Here is a 19,548-nt window from a genome sequence, read left to right on the forward strand (position 1 = left end):
TCTAAGAAAAGGCACATTAGCATTTCAAAACAGGAGGAGCTAGACAGATTATGTATGTGGACTGCCAACAGCGCCTGCTGGGGAAAATTTTTTTGACTAGGCAGATTTCATAGTTCAAGCTTGAGAGGCGTATTGAAAACATCACAGTTAAGCATCTGAGAGACAATAACAAACTTCTGCATTTATCTCCTCTAGCATGTTAACACCTCTAGCCTGCTCTTTATGCAAAGACTTTCAGCAGCACTGAAGTGATTTCAAGTCCCATTAGAGTTTGTCAGCAGTGATGCTAATTTTTCTTCCCTGGAATTTCAGGCCTTATTTCTGTCAAAATGGACATTTTACAGACTATTCACTACTCAAAATGATTAGCAAGATTTTTTCTTTTTTTACATCAAAAGGCATAGCACTTGCTGTTGTCAGTTGTTACCTTTCATCTTTAGTTAGCCACATACCTCATCCTTAGATGTTTCAGAGTCCAGTTTCAGTGTGAGGAACATAACGATATGAGGCACGTCTTGGATAGCCTGTTGAAGGTCCGTACTATCTTCTCCCCACAAGAGCCGAACCAGATTGTTCATACTTGACTGTGCCCGTTTATACCTTTGCTGAGAAGTTCCTTCAGGCTCAAATATTGATGTTTCAAATGTAAGTTTAACCTATTAAGATAATTAATTATTATGAAAATGAGGCTGTACTTAAAATTATATTCTAATGTCAGATGAAATAAATGTAGTTTGAGCCCTTTAAGAGATTAAGTTTTCTTAGCTTTACTGACAAAGATGTAAGCATTCAAAAAAATCCTGCTGTTTCAAGAAAACCAATTATATATTCAGCATTACATAACCATCTATTATTAAGGACAAAGCCAGCTATTACATGCTCTATGAACCATGTGAGTAAGCATGTGGTTTGGTGTGTTTTCGTACTTAATTCTTATGGTTTTGAGAATGGAAAAATATACTTACTGCTCTGGGTTTGTTTGAACACAGAACCTATTACCACGCTTTTGAAACACGCACAATATTTGACTTCTTTCAAAATGTCAGCACTTCCATAAGTATATATCCTCAAGGCTCTTTCATGAGCATTTCTTTGCTTTTTCAAGCACGCTGACAGGTACATTTGCACGGGAAAATCAATTTGCATTAGACTGCAAAAGTCTTAATTTGTAACACTCAGTAACAATTCTTTCAATCTGCCAACATTTTCACTATGTTAACTTTTTTTAAAAACTGTAAAGTCAGCAAATAAGAGTTTTGTTGCCATATTTAACAATTGTACACAACTAGCAAGAAGCATAAAAATTGTTTACATCACTTGCTGCGTTATGTCTTCAGAAGAAAAAAAAATAATCAAAGCACTATCCGAGCATTCTATCTTAAAAAATAACTTAAAGTTTAGATGATTAAGCTTACTTTGTCAAAAAGTTACATGAGGTTTACTGTTCTTTCTTTCCCAAATAAAGTAAAAAAAAAAGGACTTTTACAATAAACACATATTTCCTGGCTTACAAGCAACACAAAATCCAAACTTGGTGTGGAAATATGTTTCACAATTTGCTTTACAGACCTTCTTTTTATGAGCACTGTCTAACAAAAATTTTTAGTTGTTCTAGTAGTAATGAAATGAAAGAGTAATTTTTTTTTTTTGTGAATGAACACTTCATCCCAAGTATGAAAGGAGGATATGTGAGAAATACCTAGCTCCTGACTAAGCATAAAATGGTAATTTCCAAGGAGAATAAATTGATTTATTTTATTGGATGATACCTTAGTTTTCATCATTGTTCAAAGTGACTGAAAATATATCTATTTGAACTACGTAGGCATACTCTCAGTTCCCTTTCATATGTTTTTACTCAAGATTGTTTGTCTGCCTTAAAGTATCCTTAACATGCCTATTGAGTGGGAAGTTCTAAACATAATATATCGCACCAAATCCTGCTTCTCTTTAAAGTCAGTGACAGTTTAGCCTAACGACCGATGCAACAAAAAAGGTTTATATTTTCCCAGTTGCAATCAATTTGAAAAGCCCAAGTAGAGGTAAGTTATACATTCAAATATATATAATTTATATTTTCGTAATTGTGTATGTGCATACACGTACTTAAAGAGAGGAGTGCCAGCAAGAAATAATGATGCTTTAAAACACGCCCTGCCTGTCAAACTAGATCAGAGAGAAGTGCCGTCATCAGCTCTTCCAGCTACAACATTTATGTCACTGGCTGCCTTCCTCCCATTCCACTCTACTCCCTCACAACACTTCTCATTAATCTTTTCCTCTCATATTTTGGCTGCTATCAGCTTTTTTTCTCTTTTCCCATTCTCTGGAACAGCATTGCATTCAATCCTGCTCTGCTGCCATGTGCTACCACTTTCTTTTTTGACAGTAACTCATCGCTTGCTCTCTCATCATTTCAGTTTCAATTCATTACACTGCATATTAACAGGACTCGAGAAGCAGAAACATCCAGCTAAGAAGCAGTGGCTTCTTAAGCTCCAGTAACTTGATCATTCACAGTTTTATAGATGTATGTTTTCTCCTCTGGCATTCTGTGACTCGGTTCTCTTTCTTTGTCACGCCATCTGCATGTATTTCAGAGGATTTTCCTCATACTTTGTTTAACTTCTTGCAGATTTCCTCAAGGCTCAATAGTTATTTCTCTTAACTTCTACTACATCTTGCCTGTGGACACTTATTCATGACACTTAGGCTACAGTCTCTACACTAATGATGCACAGATGTAATTCTTGCTGCAGTCTATCTTCCAGTCTCTCAATTTAAGGAAAAAAAAACCAAACCCCAAACTCAGTCTGTCTTGTCTTAGAGACACAACCATATGGCCCTCCAAGCAAGAGCAAAAACAAATTGGGCCAAACAGAACTTTAACTCTCTCTCATCCTGCAGGCATCCATGCTGCCTCCCACATCACTGTGGGCAATACCACATCGCTCAGATGAGAAGTCACTGTATTTTGAGAAAGATCTCTCTCCACAATCTCACTAGAAGTTCCTTTCCAAATCTTGATTCTATCCAACAGCTTGAAACATAACATTTTCTGTTCCTCTCTACTTTTGTCCAAGTTCTAATCTATTTCCTGCCTTAAAAAAAAAATTACTGTGAAAAACACCATCTAGGCTGGAAAATGCTGTAATAGAAAATGACCAAGAGACTACATTTGTACATATCCTAAAAAGCTATTATTTTTTCTTTGTGGAGGAGAAATGAATCTTTGTCCTGAGCAGTGCACAGGATCTGATTAAATACATGACTACCGAAGTACCCTTTTGTAAATACTGACTATGAAATCTTTCACAACTTTGATTCCATTTCTCCTAAAGAAAATCAGTTCAATGCACAGCAGAAAACAGAAAAGGAAATGAAATGAAGAATGGGAAAAGCACAGAAAATATTAAGTATTCCACTCTATAAATATATAGCATGCACACATTCCCAATACTTAGAAAAGTTCTCAAAAACCATTTAATCAAACTGCAAGAAGGCACTGATGAAGGTACCTAACAGCAAACTGTGAGGTACATAGATGGGGATTTTTCCGCTTAGGAAAGATGTGACAAAAGTGGAACATGACAGAGCTCTCCAAAGTCGTGGAATGATATGAAGAATAAGACATGGACAGTCAACTACTCATAACACAGGAACCTGGGGGTATGAAATGCGCTTAACTAGATGGCAGTTTGAAAGCCAACAAAAATAAATGTAACACAAATCAGTTATGTAAATCATTGCTACAGGATGCTGTGGAGGTCAAAGGCATTTTAAGAACTAGATTAAAAAAGGAGAAGGTACAAACCTGTATGTGATCCACAAGTCCCTAACTATTGACTGCTGGAAGCTGGAAAAGTATGATGGGAAGGTCACTCTGTATTTAATTTGTTTATTATTACTCTTTATTTAAACATCTGTCAGTGTAAGAAACAGAAAATGTAGCTGTTATACCATTGGTCTGACCCAGAAAAGCATGCTTGCTGTTTATCTGCAAGAAATCTGAATGTCTTAGAATATGGATTTTATTATAGACAGAGCTGGTGGCATTGCCTGCCTTTTAAGATTGCTTGCCATTTCCTGTTGTAAGTCTCTGTTTTCCATGTGCTTACGGTTTGCACAACTGTAACTCAAAATTTCAGGCTGAATTTTCTGATTCTGAATGTCTGCCTCAGGCTGAATATTTTTAGAAAGTTTCAGGTAAAATGGTTCTTCAACTTCTGAGTGTCAGGGTAAGGAAAAGTATATTCTTCTAGCATATCTTCCCCTTTCTATTCTGTCTTTTCTGTCTTGTGGTGATAGGAAACAGCAGCTATTTTGATTACAGAAATGTAAAACTGTATAGACTGCAGAATATAACTTTAGCATACATATAACTCAAGCATTGAGGAGTATGCTTTGTCCTGTCACATTCAGTGACTGCTACAGAACTTCTGAACAGGGTATCCAATGCTTTAATCAGCATTGGGACTTTATCTCATTAGGTGACATGCAAGCACCCAAACAGAAACAGTTCTGCCATTTAAAAAAAAAAAAAAAAGCCCACAAAAAACCCGATGTAGCATTTGGACTTCTATTGCTCAATAAATACACTCAACTAGCCCTTACATGCCTAGAAGCTAGTTTGCCTAAACTGAGGTAAGAAAAACAAAATTCTGGAAATACAATAATGAGACATGTTATGCCACATGCTGCAACTGAGAGAATCTAAGTAATTAGGTTTTGAAATTACTTCTAGTAATTTTTAACACTGAACCCAGAAGAGCGGTGACTTTGCTTATGTAAATAACTTATAACTACGGTAAAACGGCTTTAACTGCATCTTCTTTGATATTTTGCAATGTACAATGAATGAGAATACGTTAACAATTTTGCTTGTGTAACAGCTGTCCTTATTACTAAATCTCAGAAACAGCCACCCTCTGTTTCTTCAGCAGCATGAACACGGTATTCTACACTGCAAAAAACCCCAGAACTCTGTATTTAAATTCTCCACTAGTCTATTTCAGCAATCACTCTTCTGGCTTGACTCAGACTGCACAGTAAAAAAGGAATAATTGCACTTTAATAAAAGGTTTTGGAAAGCCAACATGACAAACAGTTATACATTTCAAGTAATCGCTGTCTGCTTAGATTTACTGACAATGTAAACATTAATGTTGCATTAATAGTAACTACTATATAAAGGGTTGCACAGCATTTTACCAACAAGTAATACGTATACTCTAGCAAGGATACAATTAAATAAACTATATAATCTCTGCTTTTTTAATCATTCTGTATTTAATAACAGTTACAGCAACTCCATATTTGGTCAAAGACAGGCAAGACAAGGTTTTTCTACCATGGAGCTCTGCCAATACCTGACCACAACTCTGGTAGCTTAGGCAAGCTTCATACTGTTAAATATCTTGGAAAGCTTCCTAAACTGACATACTAGTACTCAATTTTACTGCAGTTGCAGATGTAGTTCTACAGGCACTTACACTACGTAAGTTGCAAACACAAGCATGTTTAACAAAACCTAAAATTTCCACTTCTTTTTATCTCTGGACAGTAAAACATTTCTATTATTATCACCTCGTATATTCTACCTGAAGAAAAACTACCAAGAGGTTACAGACATACTGTAAGAGACACTATAATTTTAACCTGCTCCATGTCATATCTCTAAGTTGCAACTTCTACCTTGTCTTCCTGTCCACCAGGAAGTGGATTTAACCAGAATAACTCAAAATACTTAATTTTATGCTACTAACATCCTAGGTAATTAACACTCTCCTGGTTTAATTCTGAAATAGCTATCTAATTCTTTATTAGTTATTTAATTCTTCATTATAGCTCAAAAATTATTATTCAGCTAGAAGAGAAGATATGTGCAGTAGGTTTGGGGAGAAGAAACATTCTTCATCAGGTCAGCTTTTTGTATCAATTTTTATTGCTGACTTCTATCAATCTTCATCACTGTTCAGTTCTGAAAGATCTGAAAAGTATTTAATCTAAAAGCTCTTAAATACTCAAGAATTTATTTTCCTATTTAAATATGAAAGTGGTATCAATTTCTCCATCTGAATGCTCTTAAATATCTTTACTAGCACTACTTGTTAATTCAGGCTTCTTTTTACTTTCTTGGGGTTTGCGAGTCTCTCTTATATGGATGAAGAGATGATAATTTTATTTAAGTATTTCCATAGCAATTATTACCGTTTTAAGAATGGTAATTGACAAAAAAGCCACTACTATTCTGCGGTTGACATATTTATTTTTAAGCTAGACGTCAATATCTTGCTTCATACATGCTGTTGCCAGATTGCACATCTCCAGCCCTATTACCCACCAGGAGCAAGGCATCACAACATTACATACCTTGTCCTTCATTTGCTGAGATCAGAGTGTTCAAAATAACACCTCACAAAGCAACCATACTTGCCATCTTTGTCCATAACTAAAGCTATTGCTGGCTAAAAGTTTGTGCAGGTCTCAAAGGAGTTACTTCACTGTATTCAACAAGAAGTAATTAATTTTGATGCAAGTGGTAACATAATCAAGAAGTTGTTTTCTAGGCAGGAAAAGTAATAAAACTCTATTTCGCACATATGTATGTACTAGTTCTCATAGAGAAACACGAATACTCAGAATTCTGCAAGCATAGAATACCTTGATTCTCACACTGGGCAAAAAAAAATCAGGTGTCATGGTTAGTCTGAACCTACAGGTATGCTGCTACCTCTTGCACAAGGTGCTTTCTGACTGGCTAATGACAAACAGAATATGTAACAGCTGGACTGTGCCTAATGTCCCTTAATGGGACATTGGCTTGAGTCACTTATTTGCACCTACCTATTTTCACAAAACTTACCAGAATTAAACTCTGAAATTTCTACTCTAAGTTTGACTGAAGTCAACCAATGTGTTCAAAAAGCAGATGAGGAAGTTCTAAGAGAAAGACCACCTAGGTTCTGTTTCCTAAGGAAAAAAGGCTAGAAACAATATTAATTTTTACAGAGGACATTTGGAATAAATGTTCAACTACTGTACCTGCATAGGACCTGGAATGCAAGACAAAACCCTTTCTATGTTTTCAGTGTTCACATCAACATCATTTACGGCAACTAGAGCATCTCCTGGAGATAAAACAGACAAAAGCATGAGAAACTTAGATGGTATTACACCACAGTACAAAGCCAAGCAGTGTTTTGTTTTAAAGACTAGTATGCCATTCAAACAATCATAAATGTCTTTTTGTTACATTTAAGTAGATGGTTTCTACATGCAACATTTACTATGTTTAGAAACATTAGTCTATTACCTCAGTGCTCTTAAGGCCTTACTGCCACACTTGTATCATTTTACAAAAATAACTGTCAAAGCCTCTCCCCTCCATCCAGGCTTATATCACTCTTGTTACTTGATCACAAAACTCAACAACTTCACCAATCAAGTTATGCCCAAGAATTACTTCCCCCTCCGCTCCTGAAACCACCTCTGTTCCTTGCCAATCCTTCTCCACTGCTACCTCCACTGATACAAACACTACTGGTTCCAAAAGCACTCCAAAATTCACTTTTCCTGTAGTAGCTTACAAGTTCTAGGCCATCACTTACACCAAAGGTTTCCAGTGTTGGCTGAGCCTAACTATGGGAGAATCCCACCACCCCTGAGCCCCTCTCTTTGAAGCAGTCCTAGCAATTACCGTGGGTATTAGTAACTCAGCTTAGGTCACTAAACTGGCAGAAAATCATTCCCTCTTCCTCATTTCATCCCTACACCTCCTTTTGTCTCTCAAGCCACATCACAATTTAGTCCCTTCTCTTCTTTTCCGTGCCTTGTCCACTGATGTGGCTTCTTATTCTGCCCTCTTCATGCTTTTATCTGCCAGTTCTTCCTGCCTAACAACATCTTGTATTTTTTAAATCTGACTCTCTTCCCATTACTGGAAATGGGGAGAAAAAAACCAGTATCCCAAAGAAAATGTCTTTAACTACAAATGGAAAAGGTTTGATAAATTAAAGGCACTAGTTACAAAAGCAAACCGAACTGAATTAGAGCTTACAAACTTAAAATCCACATGAAAGTACAAAAATCAAACTGGGATTTCTATCTGAAGTGAGGGAAAATATTCTAGATAAGTATCCCAGTAATAATTAGTTGATAACCTCTGCCTCATCCCCCTCAAAAAGGATGCAGGTTTAAGCATGGAGTATGTAAGAAAGATGAGAGACACTAGTGAAAAAAACACCTGTGAAGTTAGAAAACATAAAGCTAAAATGACATAACGGGATAAAACTACTTAGACTTGTCAAAAGGAATAGAAATTGAAAAGTAAAAATAGAAGGGTTTTTGGCCATTCATCTTTCAAAAAAAAAAAAAAAAGGAAGCGGCAGTAAGAAAAGGATACATATTAAAGATATTTCAGGCATGGTAGTGGGACACTAAATCAACCAAAAATTTGATTACTTCAGCTGGCAATTTAAAACATCAGCCCAACATTTAAGGTGAGATTTTAGGTTGAACCTAAGTCAGAAAAACTCTCACTAAAAGGATAGTCCTTCATGGTTTCTCTAATGTCAACATCCAAAGTTGGAAGCACTGTATCACAGAGGAAGAAACCAATAAATATTACTGGAATAACAGAAATATAATGGAATTAAATAGTATATTCATTCTCAAGAAGGTAGCCAAGTAACACAAAACATGAAAAAGACAAACACAATACCCGGATGCATTAGGAAAGGCATTTCCTTTGAATGTAGGTGGTGAGCATTAATGGACCTGATAGGATCCCATCCAGAGTACCCTTTATAATTCTATTCACCTGTGCTCAAGAAAAATGAAATCAAACGAGATCAGATACATAGAAGTAATACTGCAGTGACCACAGGAAATGGAGAACCTGTTTATGTTGGTTAAAGATGAGGTGAGTAAAGGCTAGGCGTGAAAGCAGCTAGAGTATAAATCAGAAGGTTCTGTAGTCCCAGAGAATGTCTAAAATTCTCTAAATTTTAGAAAATTTGCCCTCTAAAATAGGGCAAAATACCTAAGATGAGGCAACATAAATTTGTGAAAAGAACTATACAAAGTGACTGCCAGTGACACCAGGATATAGGACTTGATGGTTCATTAGGTCCTTTCCAGAGCCAAATATTCAACTTCAGAGTAACAAAATAGGCCTTATTTTCTACTTGATTTTCTTTGGTGTCACTTTCAGTTGTCTCTGCTTTCTGTCCTGTCAGGTGAAAAACTTGATTAGTTTCCAGTTTGTATCTTCTGTCTGTAGAAAGGGAAATAAAGAAAAGAAATTAGCTTCTTACTTAACATTGAAAGTGATTTGATTTCAAGGTCATTCTTATGCCTTACAGGTGCGAACTAAAAATATCAAGAGCTGCTCTGGAAGAGCAAATTGAAAACCAACCCTAATTTTGCTTGAGCTGCACAAAGACTCCCTTAAAAAATACCTCCACATCCTCTCCAAGATCACTAATATTAGCATTTAAAAGAGCGTAACCTAATATGAGACACTTAATAAACGACTCAAAAAAAGAAACAAAGGATTGACTGAGGTACTTGATTTTCTTTCAAACTAGGTACTCTTGAGCTTTGTTTTCTAAGGAAATGAGGCTTCTCCAATTGTACTATGAATGGCTTTGATCCCCTTACTAAATTTCAGCCAAAGCTGGAAGAGAAGGCGCAAGTCACATTACATGCTACGAGTTCTCTTAATGGACTGCTGGATTGAGAAGCCCTCCCCTTTTCCTTCCCTCTCCTGCCCCAGGTAAAGCTGCACCCTGAGCTCATCACCTGTCCTGTCTGTGCTCCAGGCTGGCCAGTCCGTACAAGGGCAGTTCAGAGTCAGACACAGCAAACACTGACTTGTCCAAAAAGCTGTCCAGCAGCAGAGGGAATGGTATTACAAGAGCAGCATGAGGTATCCCCATGTGCGGGGAAAGGCACGAGGGGAGGAATTCTGGGACTGGCACAGTGAAGGTATGTGGATAGAATGTAAATCCAAAGACAGTTGGACAGTTCATTATTTCCTCTGTTCACAGTTTGTTTTATTATTTGTATCTACATTTAGATCTCATCACACTTAGGTGAGCCTTACTGAAAAAAGTGAAATAAACCAGCATGTCCCTCACGACTAGTGCTGCTACACTTGCAGGGTTCAGGGAATTATATGAATTCCAGAACACACAGGCTAGAAGCTGCAGTCGTGACACCTGTCCTTTCCTCCTGCGCCAGGACATGTACAAAGCCAGAGGCAGCATTACAGCAGTATTCAACTACACCTGCAAGAGAGAAATCCTCAGCCAGGTAGTAGCAGCAGTGCTCATCACTCTTTCAGGCAGTGTGAAGAGATTAGAAAAAGCATATGGATTCATAGCAAATGTGCATGGTAGTATAACTATACTTTAAGCCTTGACTTGGCAAAAAAAGGTACAACTGCAGAAAGAAAGCACTGAACAACTGTAAGGTTCAGTACATATTTCAAGTTTTCTAGGGAGAAGACTTGCTCAGCTCAAACTAACACAGTGATGATAATGACGTGCATACTAAGGAAAAGCAGAATCTGTGTCTCTAAGGTCTCTCCATTTCCTGAGAATGTAGTAAAGACAACAGAATCTGAAAGTTTAGAAGAATTCTGACAGATTATCATTATTTCTATCTTCTACCTTGCTGTTAAATACCATCAGATACAACTGGAATTCTTCCCAGGTACTAGGTCGATTGCTCAAAATCAGTGCAAAACACAATTTAGGCCAATGAGAGAAAGACCATTCTTCTTAACTAACCAACAGTAAGGAAATACAGAATCCCCCAAAAACGCAAGCAATATTCCTCTTTAATACAGTAGGCAACAACTAGCTGCTCACTGTTATGTTACATTAAAGGAAAATTCATTCCTACTCTTTCTTACAGCAAAACCAAGAAAAGGTTAAGTTTTATTATACACACAAAAATGTTATCACTCCTTGGAATGAATTGTTTTTTCTATTTCAAGTAATAGTAGCTCTCTCCCTAACCTCTGTATTTCTTGATGCACGGCACAGTGAAGTTTTAGCCTATCAAATCTTCAACACAACAATAATTCAAAGACAGGAAAACTGAAAGTTAAACAGCATTTAAAAGCAACTTGGTAAGTCCATGCCAGAGCCCCAGGACTTGAAAACTGGCACTCAAAAGCAAAGCGTTCAGGCTACTCTAATATAACAAGAAATTATAAACAGAATTACTGCGGTCTTTGTCAAAGAACACTGTATTAAAGATCACCATTCACAAATACAAGAGAAAGCATAAATTGCTCTTGTACTCATCTGGAGCACTGTTTAAATAAAAATTGTTTATGTTCTGTTTGTTTTACTACAGACCTTACCAATTCTGTTGTAAAGACAACAGTCGAGTCATCTAATCCACAAAGCCATTCAAACAAGCTGCACACATTTTGTGAAGACATATGCACCTTAGCACTTAAGGGAATATTTTTGAACCACATCTCCCAGGGGGGAATATACAAAGACACTTTGAAAGAAGAAGATCCATCAGTATTTACATGTTGTATACTCAAAGTGTTTCATTTATTCGACGCCTAACGTACATATGCAAAACTTTCATTGCAGCAGTAAATATTTATTCCATTCAATTTGTAAAAATGTAATCATGTACCATAAATGGAACAGCTTTCCAGAAGACTGAGCCAAAGCAGTCCTGTAAGGCTGCCTTCATTTTGCCAGAAAATGCTGTATCACTATTAAAGAACTGCAACTTGATGTACAACTGAGAAAATCTACATTTATCAGTATGGACTTTCCAGAATTGGGGGTGGATGGTTGTGGTGGTGGGGGTGTTTGTGTTTTTTTTTCCTTCTTTTCTTTTTGCCAAAAACAACAGCATGCAAAGAATAGAGACTATGAAGTCACAGAATGAAAGACATCACTGGCACAATAGGAAGTATGTAAAATTATGAACACAGACTATCTTAAAGCAGAACATGACCACAAGATCTACCCAGTGTGATAATTAATGCCAGCGAAAGAGTTTATATATGCAAGTCTTCCTTTGTGAGAGTTTCACATCTACACTTTTTTGGAGAATTGTTTCCTCCCCTTTAGCAGTGACAAACTTACAGAAAGTGAGACTGACTTAGGTCTTCAGACATTAAGTCCATCAAAAAAATAGTGCAAATGTATGAAGTTTAATCTAATTTCACTGACTTAATACTTAATCAATTTAGGTTAAATGAAATAAAAGGGTAAATGGTGTTTGCAATTGTTTCAGTTCATCTAACTTGATGGTTTGCAGAGTTAAGTCAAATTTTCCCAGACTAAAACATTGCTGAATTTCAGATGTAGAGACATTTCACTAGCGGAGAGAAAAAAGTTGTACAGATGGTACTGCAAATACATTTTTCAATCATTCTTGTGCTCTATGAAGTGGGTGAAAAACCCCCTCCAACTGACTTCTCTTAAGTTCAGAGATCAAAGTGAACTTTTTCCTTTTTGCTGAAGTAGACATATATACTTACATAGACAAGAAGCAGACATTTGCATGAAATGTTGTTTTCAAACCCGATATAAAATAATGTAAAATTTTGCCTTGTTTTTTTTTTTTTTAGCTTTTTCAACAATACGGTTGTATACAAAAATTTTACTGTATAATACTATATAGAATAGCATTTGACCTGCTCTTATTGGCTTGCATTTCTACCAGCAATAAGATCACTGTTGTCTGTCATGAAAGTCACCAGCATATATCTTTAAAGATGAACATTAGAACAAAGCCTCACTTGGTTTCATTTTTGGAGACAGTGAGCAACTGCAACAGAGGAAATACATTTTCTTCAGGCAGCTCCAGGATATCAGACCTTGAGTCAATAAATTTATCTTTAGAAAAATACATGTCCTTCTCTTTAAGGAATAAAAGTAAGCTTTTTTTTTTAATCCCATAATAATGAATAATCAAGCTTTTGAGTTCTATCACTTATTATAAGAAGATTCTCACTCCACAAAGGAACTAAGATGTCCATATATGTTCTCCACACAATGCCAAGCAGAACTGAATTTTACTAGAGTGATGGAGCAGAGAGAGAAGAGAGGCAGGAATTCTTTCCTATTTTCTTTGTTCTGTCCTTCCATCTTCTCATTAGAAAAGACTTCTCACATCCAGTCAGTAGTAGCTAAGAACAGCGTATATTCATCTCAAACACTTAGTTTGCACACAGCTTATGAAATTATTCCTGCTTTTTTAAAGATGAAGTTTAGAAAAGTCTTTGGGACTGCTGGCATCCCTAATGTTTATTTCAGAGCTGCCTATCACTTTGCCACATGAGACACAGGACTATTATTTTGTTAAATATCCATTCCCTAGAGATAAGCCTGCAAGCATCATTTCTAAAAGTAGATCTTTGCATTAAGCCAGGGGACACTGATTGATAAGTGAATACCACTTCCATACTGTGATGGGAAGTGAACATTTTTAGCTGAATTAAAATCAGAACCATGTTGTTCACATGGGAGAGGACTGAGGACACTTTTTTCATGAAATCCTGATATTTAGTTTCCTCTGTTCTTGGGAATGACTTGGTGGAAGTACTTATAAATGTTCACATACTCCTTTCCAAAAAAGGCAAAGTATGGAACACATTCTACTGAAGAAAGCCAGATCAATTACTTGCTTTATATATTAGCAGGCTGCTTTTACCCAAACCAATGCTGTTATGCTTCAAGAGGAGATTAAAAGAACATAAACGACATCCCAAACTCCACAGTGAGAACACAGCAAAGCTTATGCAAGCTCTGTATTTCTATCTTGCATGCCCAACATCTCTACTTTGGAGAGCCTTTTCAACAAGTACACCATATATGGTAATTCCTCATAAAAATCTCAAACTCTCACAGTGTTTTGGTCCTTTCAAGGACATTTTTCTGACAGGACTCTCAGTTCCATGGTCTGCAAATGACAAAACCAGCATTTACTTTGATTGTTGGAAGATGACTGCAAGTTGCTTAATTTTTGTAAATGGATTTCTATCTTAAACCACTAGCCTATGCTATAGAAATCTAACAGATATACTTGCCTTTCTAGCAACGATGGCCTTGTTTACCAAAATGTCAGAACTCCAACAGCAATATCTGGGTTTTTACTATTAAAATGAGCAAAGATTACTACTTAAACATTTCTTTATCTGGGGAAAACAAATAACCCTCCCACATAACATCAACAGAATTACTGGATTAGAAACCCCTAGAAAACCATTTGTCAGTAAATGGGCTTGGGATCTGGACCTTTCAACTGAAGCTTGCAACAGCAGCCTGCATCTTTTGCATGCTTGTTCAAAACTGGATTATTATAGCCCATCTTTACTATCATCCAAGATTAATCCCTGTCCCTGGGTAGTTTTCACACTTTTTTGACAATTGTACCTAGTGATCAGGCAAGAGAATTCATGCAAACCGTTCAGATATTCAGTGATGAGAGCAACAAGAACAGAAGATAATCTCAAAGAGGGTAACAATAGTACTCTCTGCTAGTGAAAAGAGCTTTCCTGTATTTTCAGTGTAATTGGAATTACTTTTCCATTTGTACTATAGTAAAGATGATGATCAACAGCATTTATAAGAAGTATCCCCTGCTGTGAATCGGATAGGTTTCAATTTAGGGAGGTGTGTGTCAAGTTATAATGGCATTTCCTATCACAACCCTTATTTGCCTGGATCTAAAAGTGAATATTAAGTGGAGCTTTTTATCTTTGAAGATACGCTCAAAGATGAGACTAGAAACTTTTACATAGCAGACCAAGCTTTGCATACTTTTAATAATGAACTCAAGCAAGAAAAAAGTTTTGCCAAAAACACAAAAGACACTTAAAAACCATGAGATAAAAGCAACTGTATTTCATCTTAACCAAAATGAAAGTGACAGCAAGAATTAAAAATCAATGAGGGCTTTTTTTGTTTTGAAAATTTAAGATGGATGCTGAACTGCTAGACATTAAAAAAAAAGATAAATGAACTGATAAACAACACATGGATAGAGTGGCATCTTTTTACAGAGTTACAAAGCGGCAGGGTTTTTTTAGCTTGCAAAACTGTTTTATTTACTTTCATATGGTCAGCGCCTGCATTCTACTTGGTTAATAAAGTACAGCAAGAAGACTTACAACTTCCATATGCAATCTTAAAAAAAAATTAAAGTGTAGTGCACAAATAATAAACAGATGTTTTAAGCGTTCAAAGCTATAAGGGATACACGTTTCAGAATAACTTGAAGAAGCCACCTGAGGAAAGTGATTATTTAGGGGGGGAAAAAGCAGTTATTTCTACTAAAAAGTGTTAAAGCAATAACCACTTTGTAACTGTTTATTCAGAGTGAAAAAAACAAAGAGAGTTTAGTCTCCCTTACGATTCAACCTTGGTAGCCATTTAAGTTGCTACCATACTTATCACTGACAAATTAACTAATTTGCCAATGAAAATACAAAGTAATCAGTAACTTGGTTATTATTTAACATATTACAAACCCAAGTCTTGGGAAAAGTAATCTAGAGAGCTCAAATTTTAAATAAGATGGGAGAGTTAGAACACTCTATCGGCCATAACTGCAGGATTTTGGTAGCGGTGTGCAGCAGGAGTGACATGCGTGGCAGGAGGTCATAAGCTTGTGCTGCTCATAGCCAGTTCTGAAGCTGGTGTAAGCAACTCACCGCTTATCAAAACATCGCCTAGCCAGGGGAGCCACGGCACCTCTGCCCAAACGCATTTAAGAAAGAGCAGCAGTCACTAGGGGAGGGGTTGTAGCCCACGGAGGGGACCCACCCCGATGGGCTGTGGCCTGCGGAAGAGTCATGCTGCAGCAGAGGAAAACAAGAATGAAGCAAGCAGAAGGAAAACATCACACACACACAATCCCACCCTCTTGTGCCACCCGTTACCTCACCAAAAGGGTTGGGACACAGTGTTAACATGCAGTGAAAACAAGGGTACCTGAGACTGGGAAAGGGGAGAAGAGGAGAGGTGTTTGGTTGAAGCTGAGCCTGGAGAAGGCAGGGAAAAAGGTATTTTCTTAATTGTTTGGGGTCTTGTTTTGTTTTCCTCTTCTCAGCACCTGAAACAGTGATCTGAAGTTTTATATTAATTGGCAAAAAGTTAAATTCAGTAACAACTCTCCGAGTCAAGAGAGTTTGCCTGCAACGCGTGTTGCAAAACTGGTCACCAGGAAGACCACAGTATGTCATTTTAAGGCATGTATTTTAAAAGGAAAATATACTTAGTATTTGCTTCACAAAAGACCACTACAAAGAATGGTCTGCACACCATTGAAGGCTATTATTAAATATAGCCTTATATTAAAAAGCATTATTAAGATATTCAAAAGAATATTAAAAAGCAAAACAAGAACAGGTTAGTATCTATGCTTATGCAGGTCAATGAAGGTGAACAAAGTTATAACCACACCAGGCAAGCAGGCATCATGCTTTACTGATCAGGTATTCCTGATTCATGGTGGCTCAAGAAGCTGCTAACTTTTGTGCAAATACTTCAATTTTAGACTGACCACAGAAATATTCTTTACTGACTGTTTCTGCAATTCACAACAGGATTCCTAAAACTTACTTTTAACAACAAAAAGCAAAGTTCTACTGTATTTTTCTTGAACTTTCTGTCCAACCTCAGATCCTGTGAGGATCCAAGGAGACTATCTATTGAACTACAGTTGCTTTTAAATCAGGCTTTGAGTGTATACCATTGCTATCCCATCCTCTGATGTGCAATGCAGAAGCAGTAAACCAGACAGTTTTTTTACCGGAACAAATTTTTTACTGTATATTCTTTATGCAGACAGCACTGAAACCTGAGCATCTTATTTATGCAAAGCATCCCTATTTCTAGACACCACATAAAAATTCCAGGGTAGTCAGTGTTCACTATAGATATATAATTTGAAAGTATTTTTATATGAAAATTATACATTTTATACTGTTGGCACAGAATACAGCTCATTTTCCTGGTTAAGAGCTGAATAACTACAGTGTGCTTAAAAGTATTTGTTTCCAATGTGCAAAAACAAGGCAACATTGGTTGATGATAGCCTAGGACATATTAAAACTGCTAGACTCTTTAGATTAATTTAAATGTTGTTCTATTTCAAACAAAACAAAAACCCCACGGTTTTTGTCCTCACTAGCTCCGGGAAGCATTAAGTGCTGCAGATGAAGTACCATCTCCATTTAGAAGGTTAGCTTTATCTCCTGGATCTGGTATTTGCCTACACTGTTCTGACTTCATACCTGCTCTTACAAACATGCAGTTATATACAAATTTGTGTCCCAAAATTAACTTACAGGTTATAAATACCCACTCTTACACTAATTAGATTAAATACCATTAAGCAGATCAAGCAGAAACTCCCTCCCTCCTCCCCCTCATTCTGCATCCCCCACTTCTTGACTAATCAGTTCTTTCTGGTAAAATTTGAAAGTTATCCAATTTTCCCTCTGGAGTATTCTTTAGCATCCCTACCAAAAACACATGCTAGAAGAATCAGCTAGTCAAAGCACGATTTGCCTTTTTACACACACAACATTGGAATTTCAAAAGCACTCATGCTGACTTTGTGGGATTTGTGCTACTATAGTATTAAGATTTTCATGATCTTCTAACCAACATCACATCTTTGCCCCCTCCCTACGAGGGATCAACTTCAAGGGTAATTAAACAACCTTCCACCGTTTACAGATGTAGGCTAGCTGTCTCACATTTACTGTCTCTCACATTTACTGTCTCTGAGGTTGGGGTCTTGTGAGTGCAGAGTCCTTTTAATGGCCTCTTGATGCTGGAAGTGGGAGTATTCTGCTCCTTCACGACCAGCCACAGAAGTTCATTCCCCTCAGTTATTCACACTCGGGTGCTTGTCAGACCTTCTGTGACCCAAGTTTAACTTACTCCACCAGCAAAAACTAGACAGGCAATTGTTCTTCTGGGTTAGTTTTCTGCCAGGTTATTTAGTTGCATCAGCTCGCGGAAGTGTCTGACAAGAGCCAAACCAACACAAAGGAGAACTGGCTGTACTGGCTCACTGCCGCCTCAAACTGCAGCCCCACTATGTATTTGGAGGCCTCCTGATCACAACTGCTGAAGAAGCAGCTGTTATACTTGCTAAACAGAGGAATATCCAAACAAGGCTGTGCAGAAGGTTTGCAACATATGAATATATCTTACTCAGTATTTTTTCCTCATTTTTAGGGTACAAAATCCATTTAAGCATATACAGTAAAGCTTTTTATCTAAGGGGGATGGTGTGGAAAAGAATGAAAACAAAATACAATATTTGGCAGACTATAGCTTTTCCCCAGTCCCACTTATCTACTGAGCAAATTCTGTATTAAATTAAACGTGGTGGTGGTGGGGTATTTGTTGCTCCAAGTTCAAGCTGCTCACTCCCTGTATGGTTGAAGGACAGTCATCTCCTTACTATATTAACACCTTCTAGTTTATGTCACATGTTCTTAAAACCAGTAATATAGTAAAACTGAATAGGTAACAAAACATCAGATGCAATGACATTTATTTAAAATAATTCCTCAAGAATTGATAAAAAAGTTGTCATAAGTAATTGTTTATGTTTCAGGAATAGTCAAGTCAGCTGCCTCGGGGGGGAAAAAAAAAAAAAATCTTCATTTTAAAGGAAGAGTGCAGAAGTTAACTATTCATTCAATTACTTACCAATCAAGATTTGACCTGTTTTCATTGCTGAACTACCTGGCACCAAGCCATGTACTACAAGCTTCTCTTCACCAATTCCTCTGATGACTTTATCCTTCCTGCCTTGTTTTTCTGCTCTTCTGCTGCTCCATGAAGACTGATGGACAATCCCTACTAAGGCCTCCAGCAGCCTGCGCTGCTCATCTTCTCCAGCACTGTACAGTTTTCTGGGATTTACATAAACATATACATCTTTGTATTTTTGCTGAACAGTGACACCCATTTTCTGAGCAGATTGGTGTTTCAATATGGAAGTAGGACCAGTGGAGTGCACATTACAGCTTCCGCTGCCTTTCTTACCAGAATGCTTTGGTAAAAGATTCTTCTTTTTTAATATTTTGGTCAGCTTCTTCAGTTCATACTTCCTTTCTTTTCGCGATCCCTCTTGAATAACTTCAGCTTCATTTTCACTAAACCTGACATGATTCACTGCCGGCATTTCTGGACAGCTGTTCTGAAGCAGAGTTTCTTCTTCACTTTCACTCAATTCTAAATAAAATAATTCCCCATTTTTCTGCACACCATCCAACCATTCAGGTTCAAGGTCACTGGGAAAGAAAGAAGAATGATCAGTGACAGCTCTGATAAGGAAGACTGCTATGCAAGTGACATCTGATTACTTTATGTAAAGAGGGCATGGGGAGAGTGCAAGGGAAAAAAAAAAGGGAAAAAAAATGTTGCCTCCTGAATATTGAAAGCTCAACTGCTTTAAGTTTGCCATGAGGGTAAGAGCTCCTCTCGGACAAATGATAGATATGGCAAGGAAAGACATCCCTCCCAGATGTTA

At 37.1% G+C, this 19,548-nt stretch overlaps 1 protein-coding gene and 1 long non-coding RNA gene across 6 annotated transcripts in view; one reads left to right on the forward strand and one right to left on the reverse strand.

The window, feature by feature from the left end:
* INTU (inturned planar cell polarity protein) overlaps positions 1–19,548 on the reverse strand; it is a 56,560-nt gene that overhangs the window by 26,163 nt on the left and 10,849 nt on the right. For 4 of the 5 annotated variants that reach the window (XM_075501116.1, XM_075501119.1, XM_075501115.1 and 1 more), the window contains exons 2-4: positions 18,723–19,309; positions 7,045–7,130; positions 453–656 (exon numbers count right to left, since the gene is read on the reverse strand). In XM_075501116.1, coding sequence (XP_075357231.1) covers positions 453–656; positions 7,045–7,130; positions 18,723–19,309 — 877 coding nt within the window. The remainder of the gene's footprint in view (positions 1–452; positions 657–7,044; positions 7,131–18,722; positions 19,310–19,548) is intronic. The other variant, XM_075501120.1, reaches the window with a different exon arrangement.
* LOC142409491 (uncharacterized) lies at positions 4,599–11,776 on the forward strand. The gene is made up of 3 exons (XR_012775653.1): positions 4,599–4,644; positions 5,827–5,920; positions 11,371–11,776. It is a non-coding gene; the product is annotated as an uncharacterized LOC142409491 (long non-coding RNA).

This window comes from Mycteria americana, chromosome 4, assembly GCF_035582795.1.
Source record: "Mycteria americana isolate JAX WOST 10 ecotype Jacksonville Zoo and Gardens chromosome 4, USCA_MyAme_1.0, whole genome shotgun sequence".
Lineage (NCBI taxonomy): Eukaryota > Metazoa > Chordata > Aves > Ciconiiformes > Ciconiidae > Mycteria > Mycteria americana.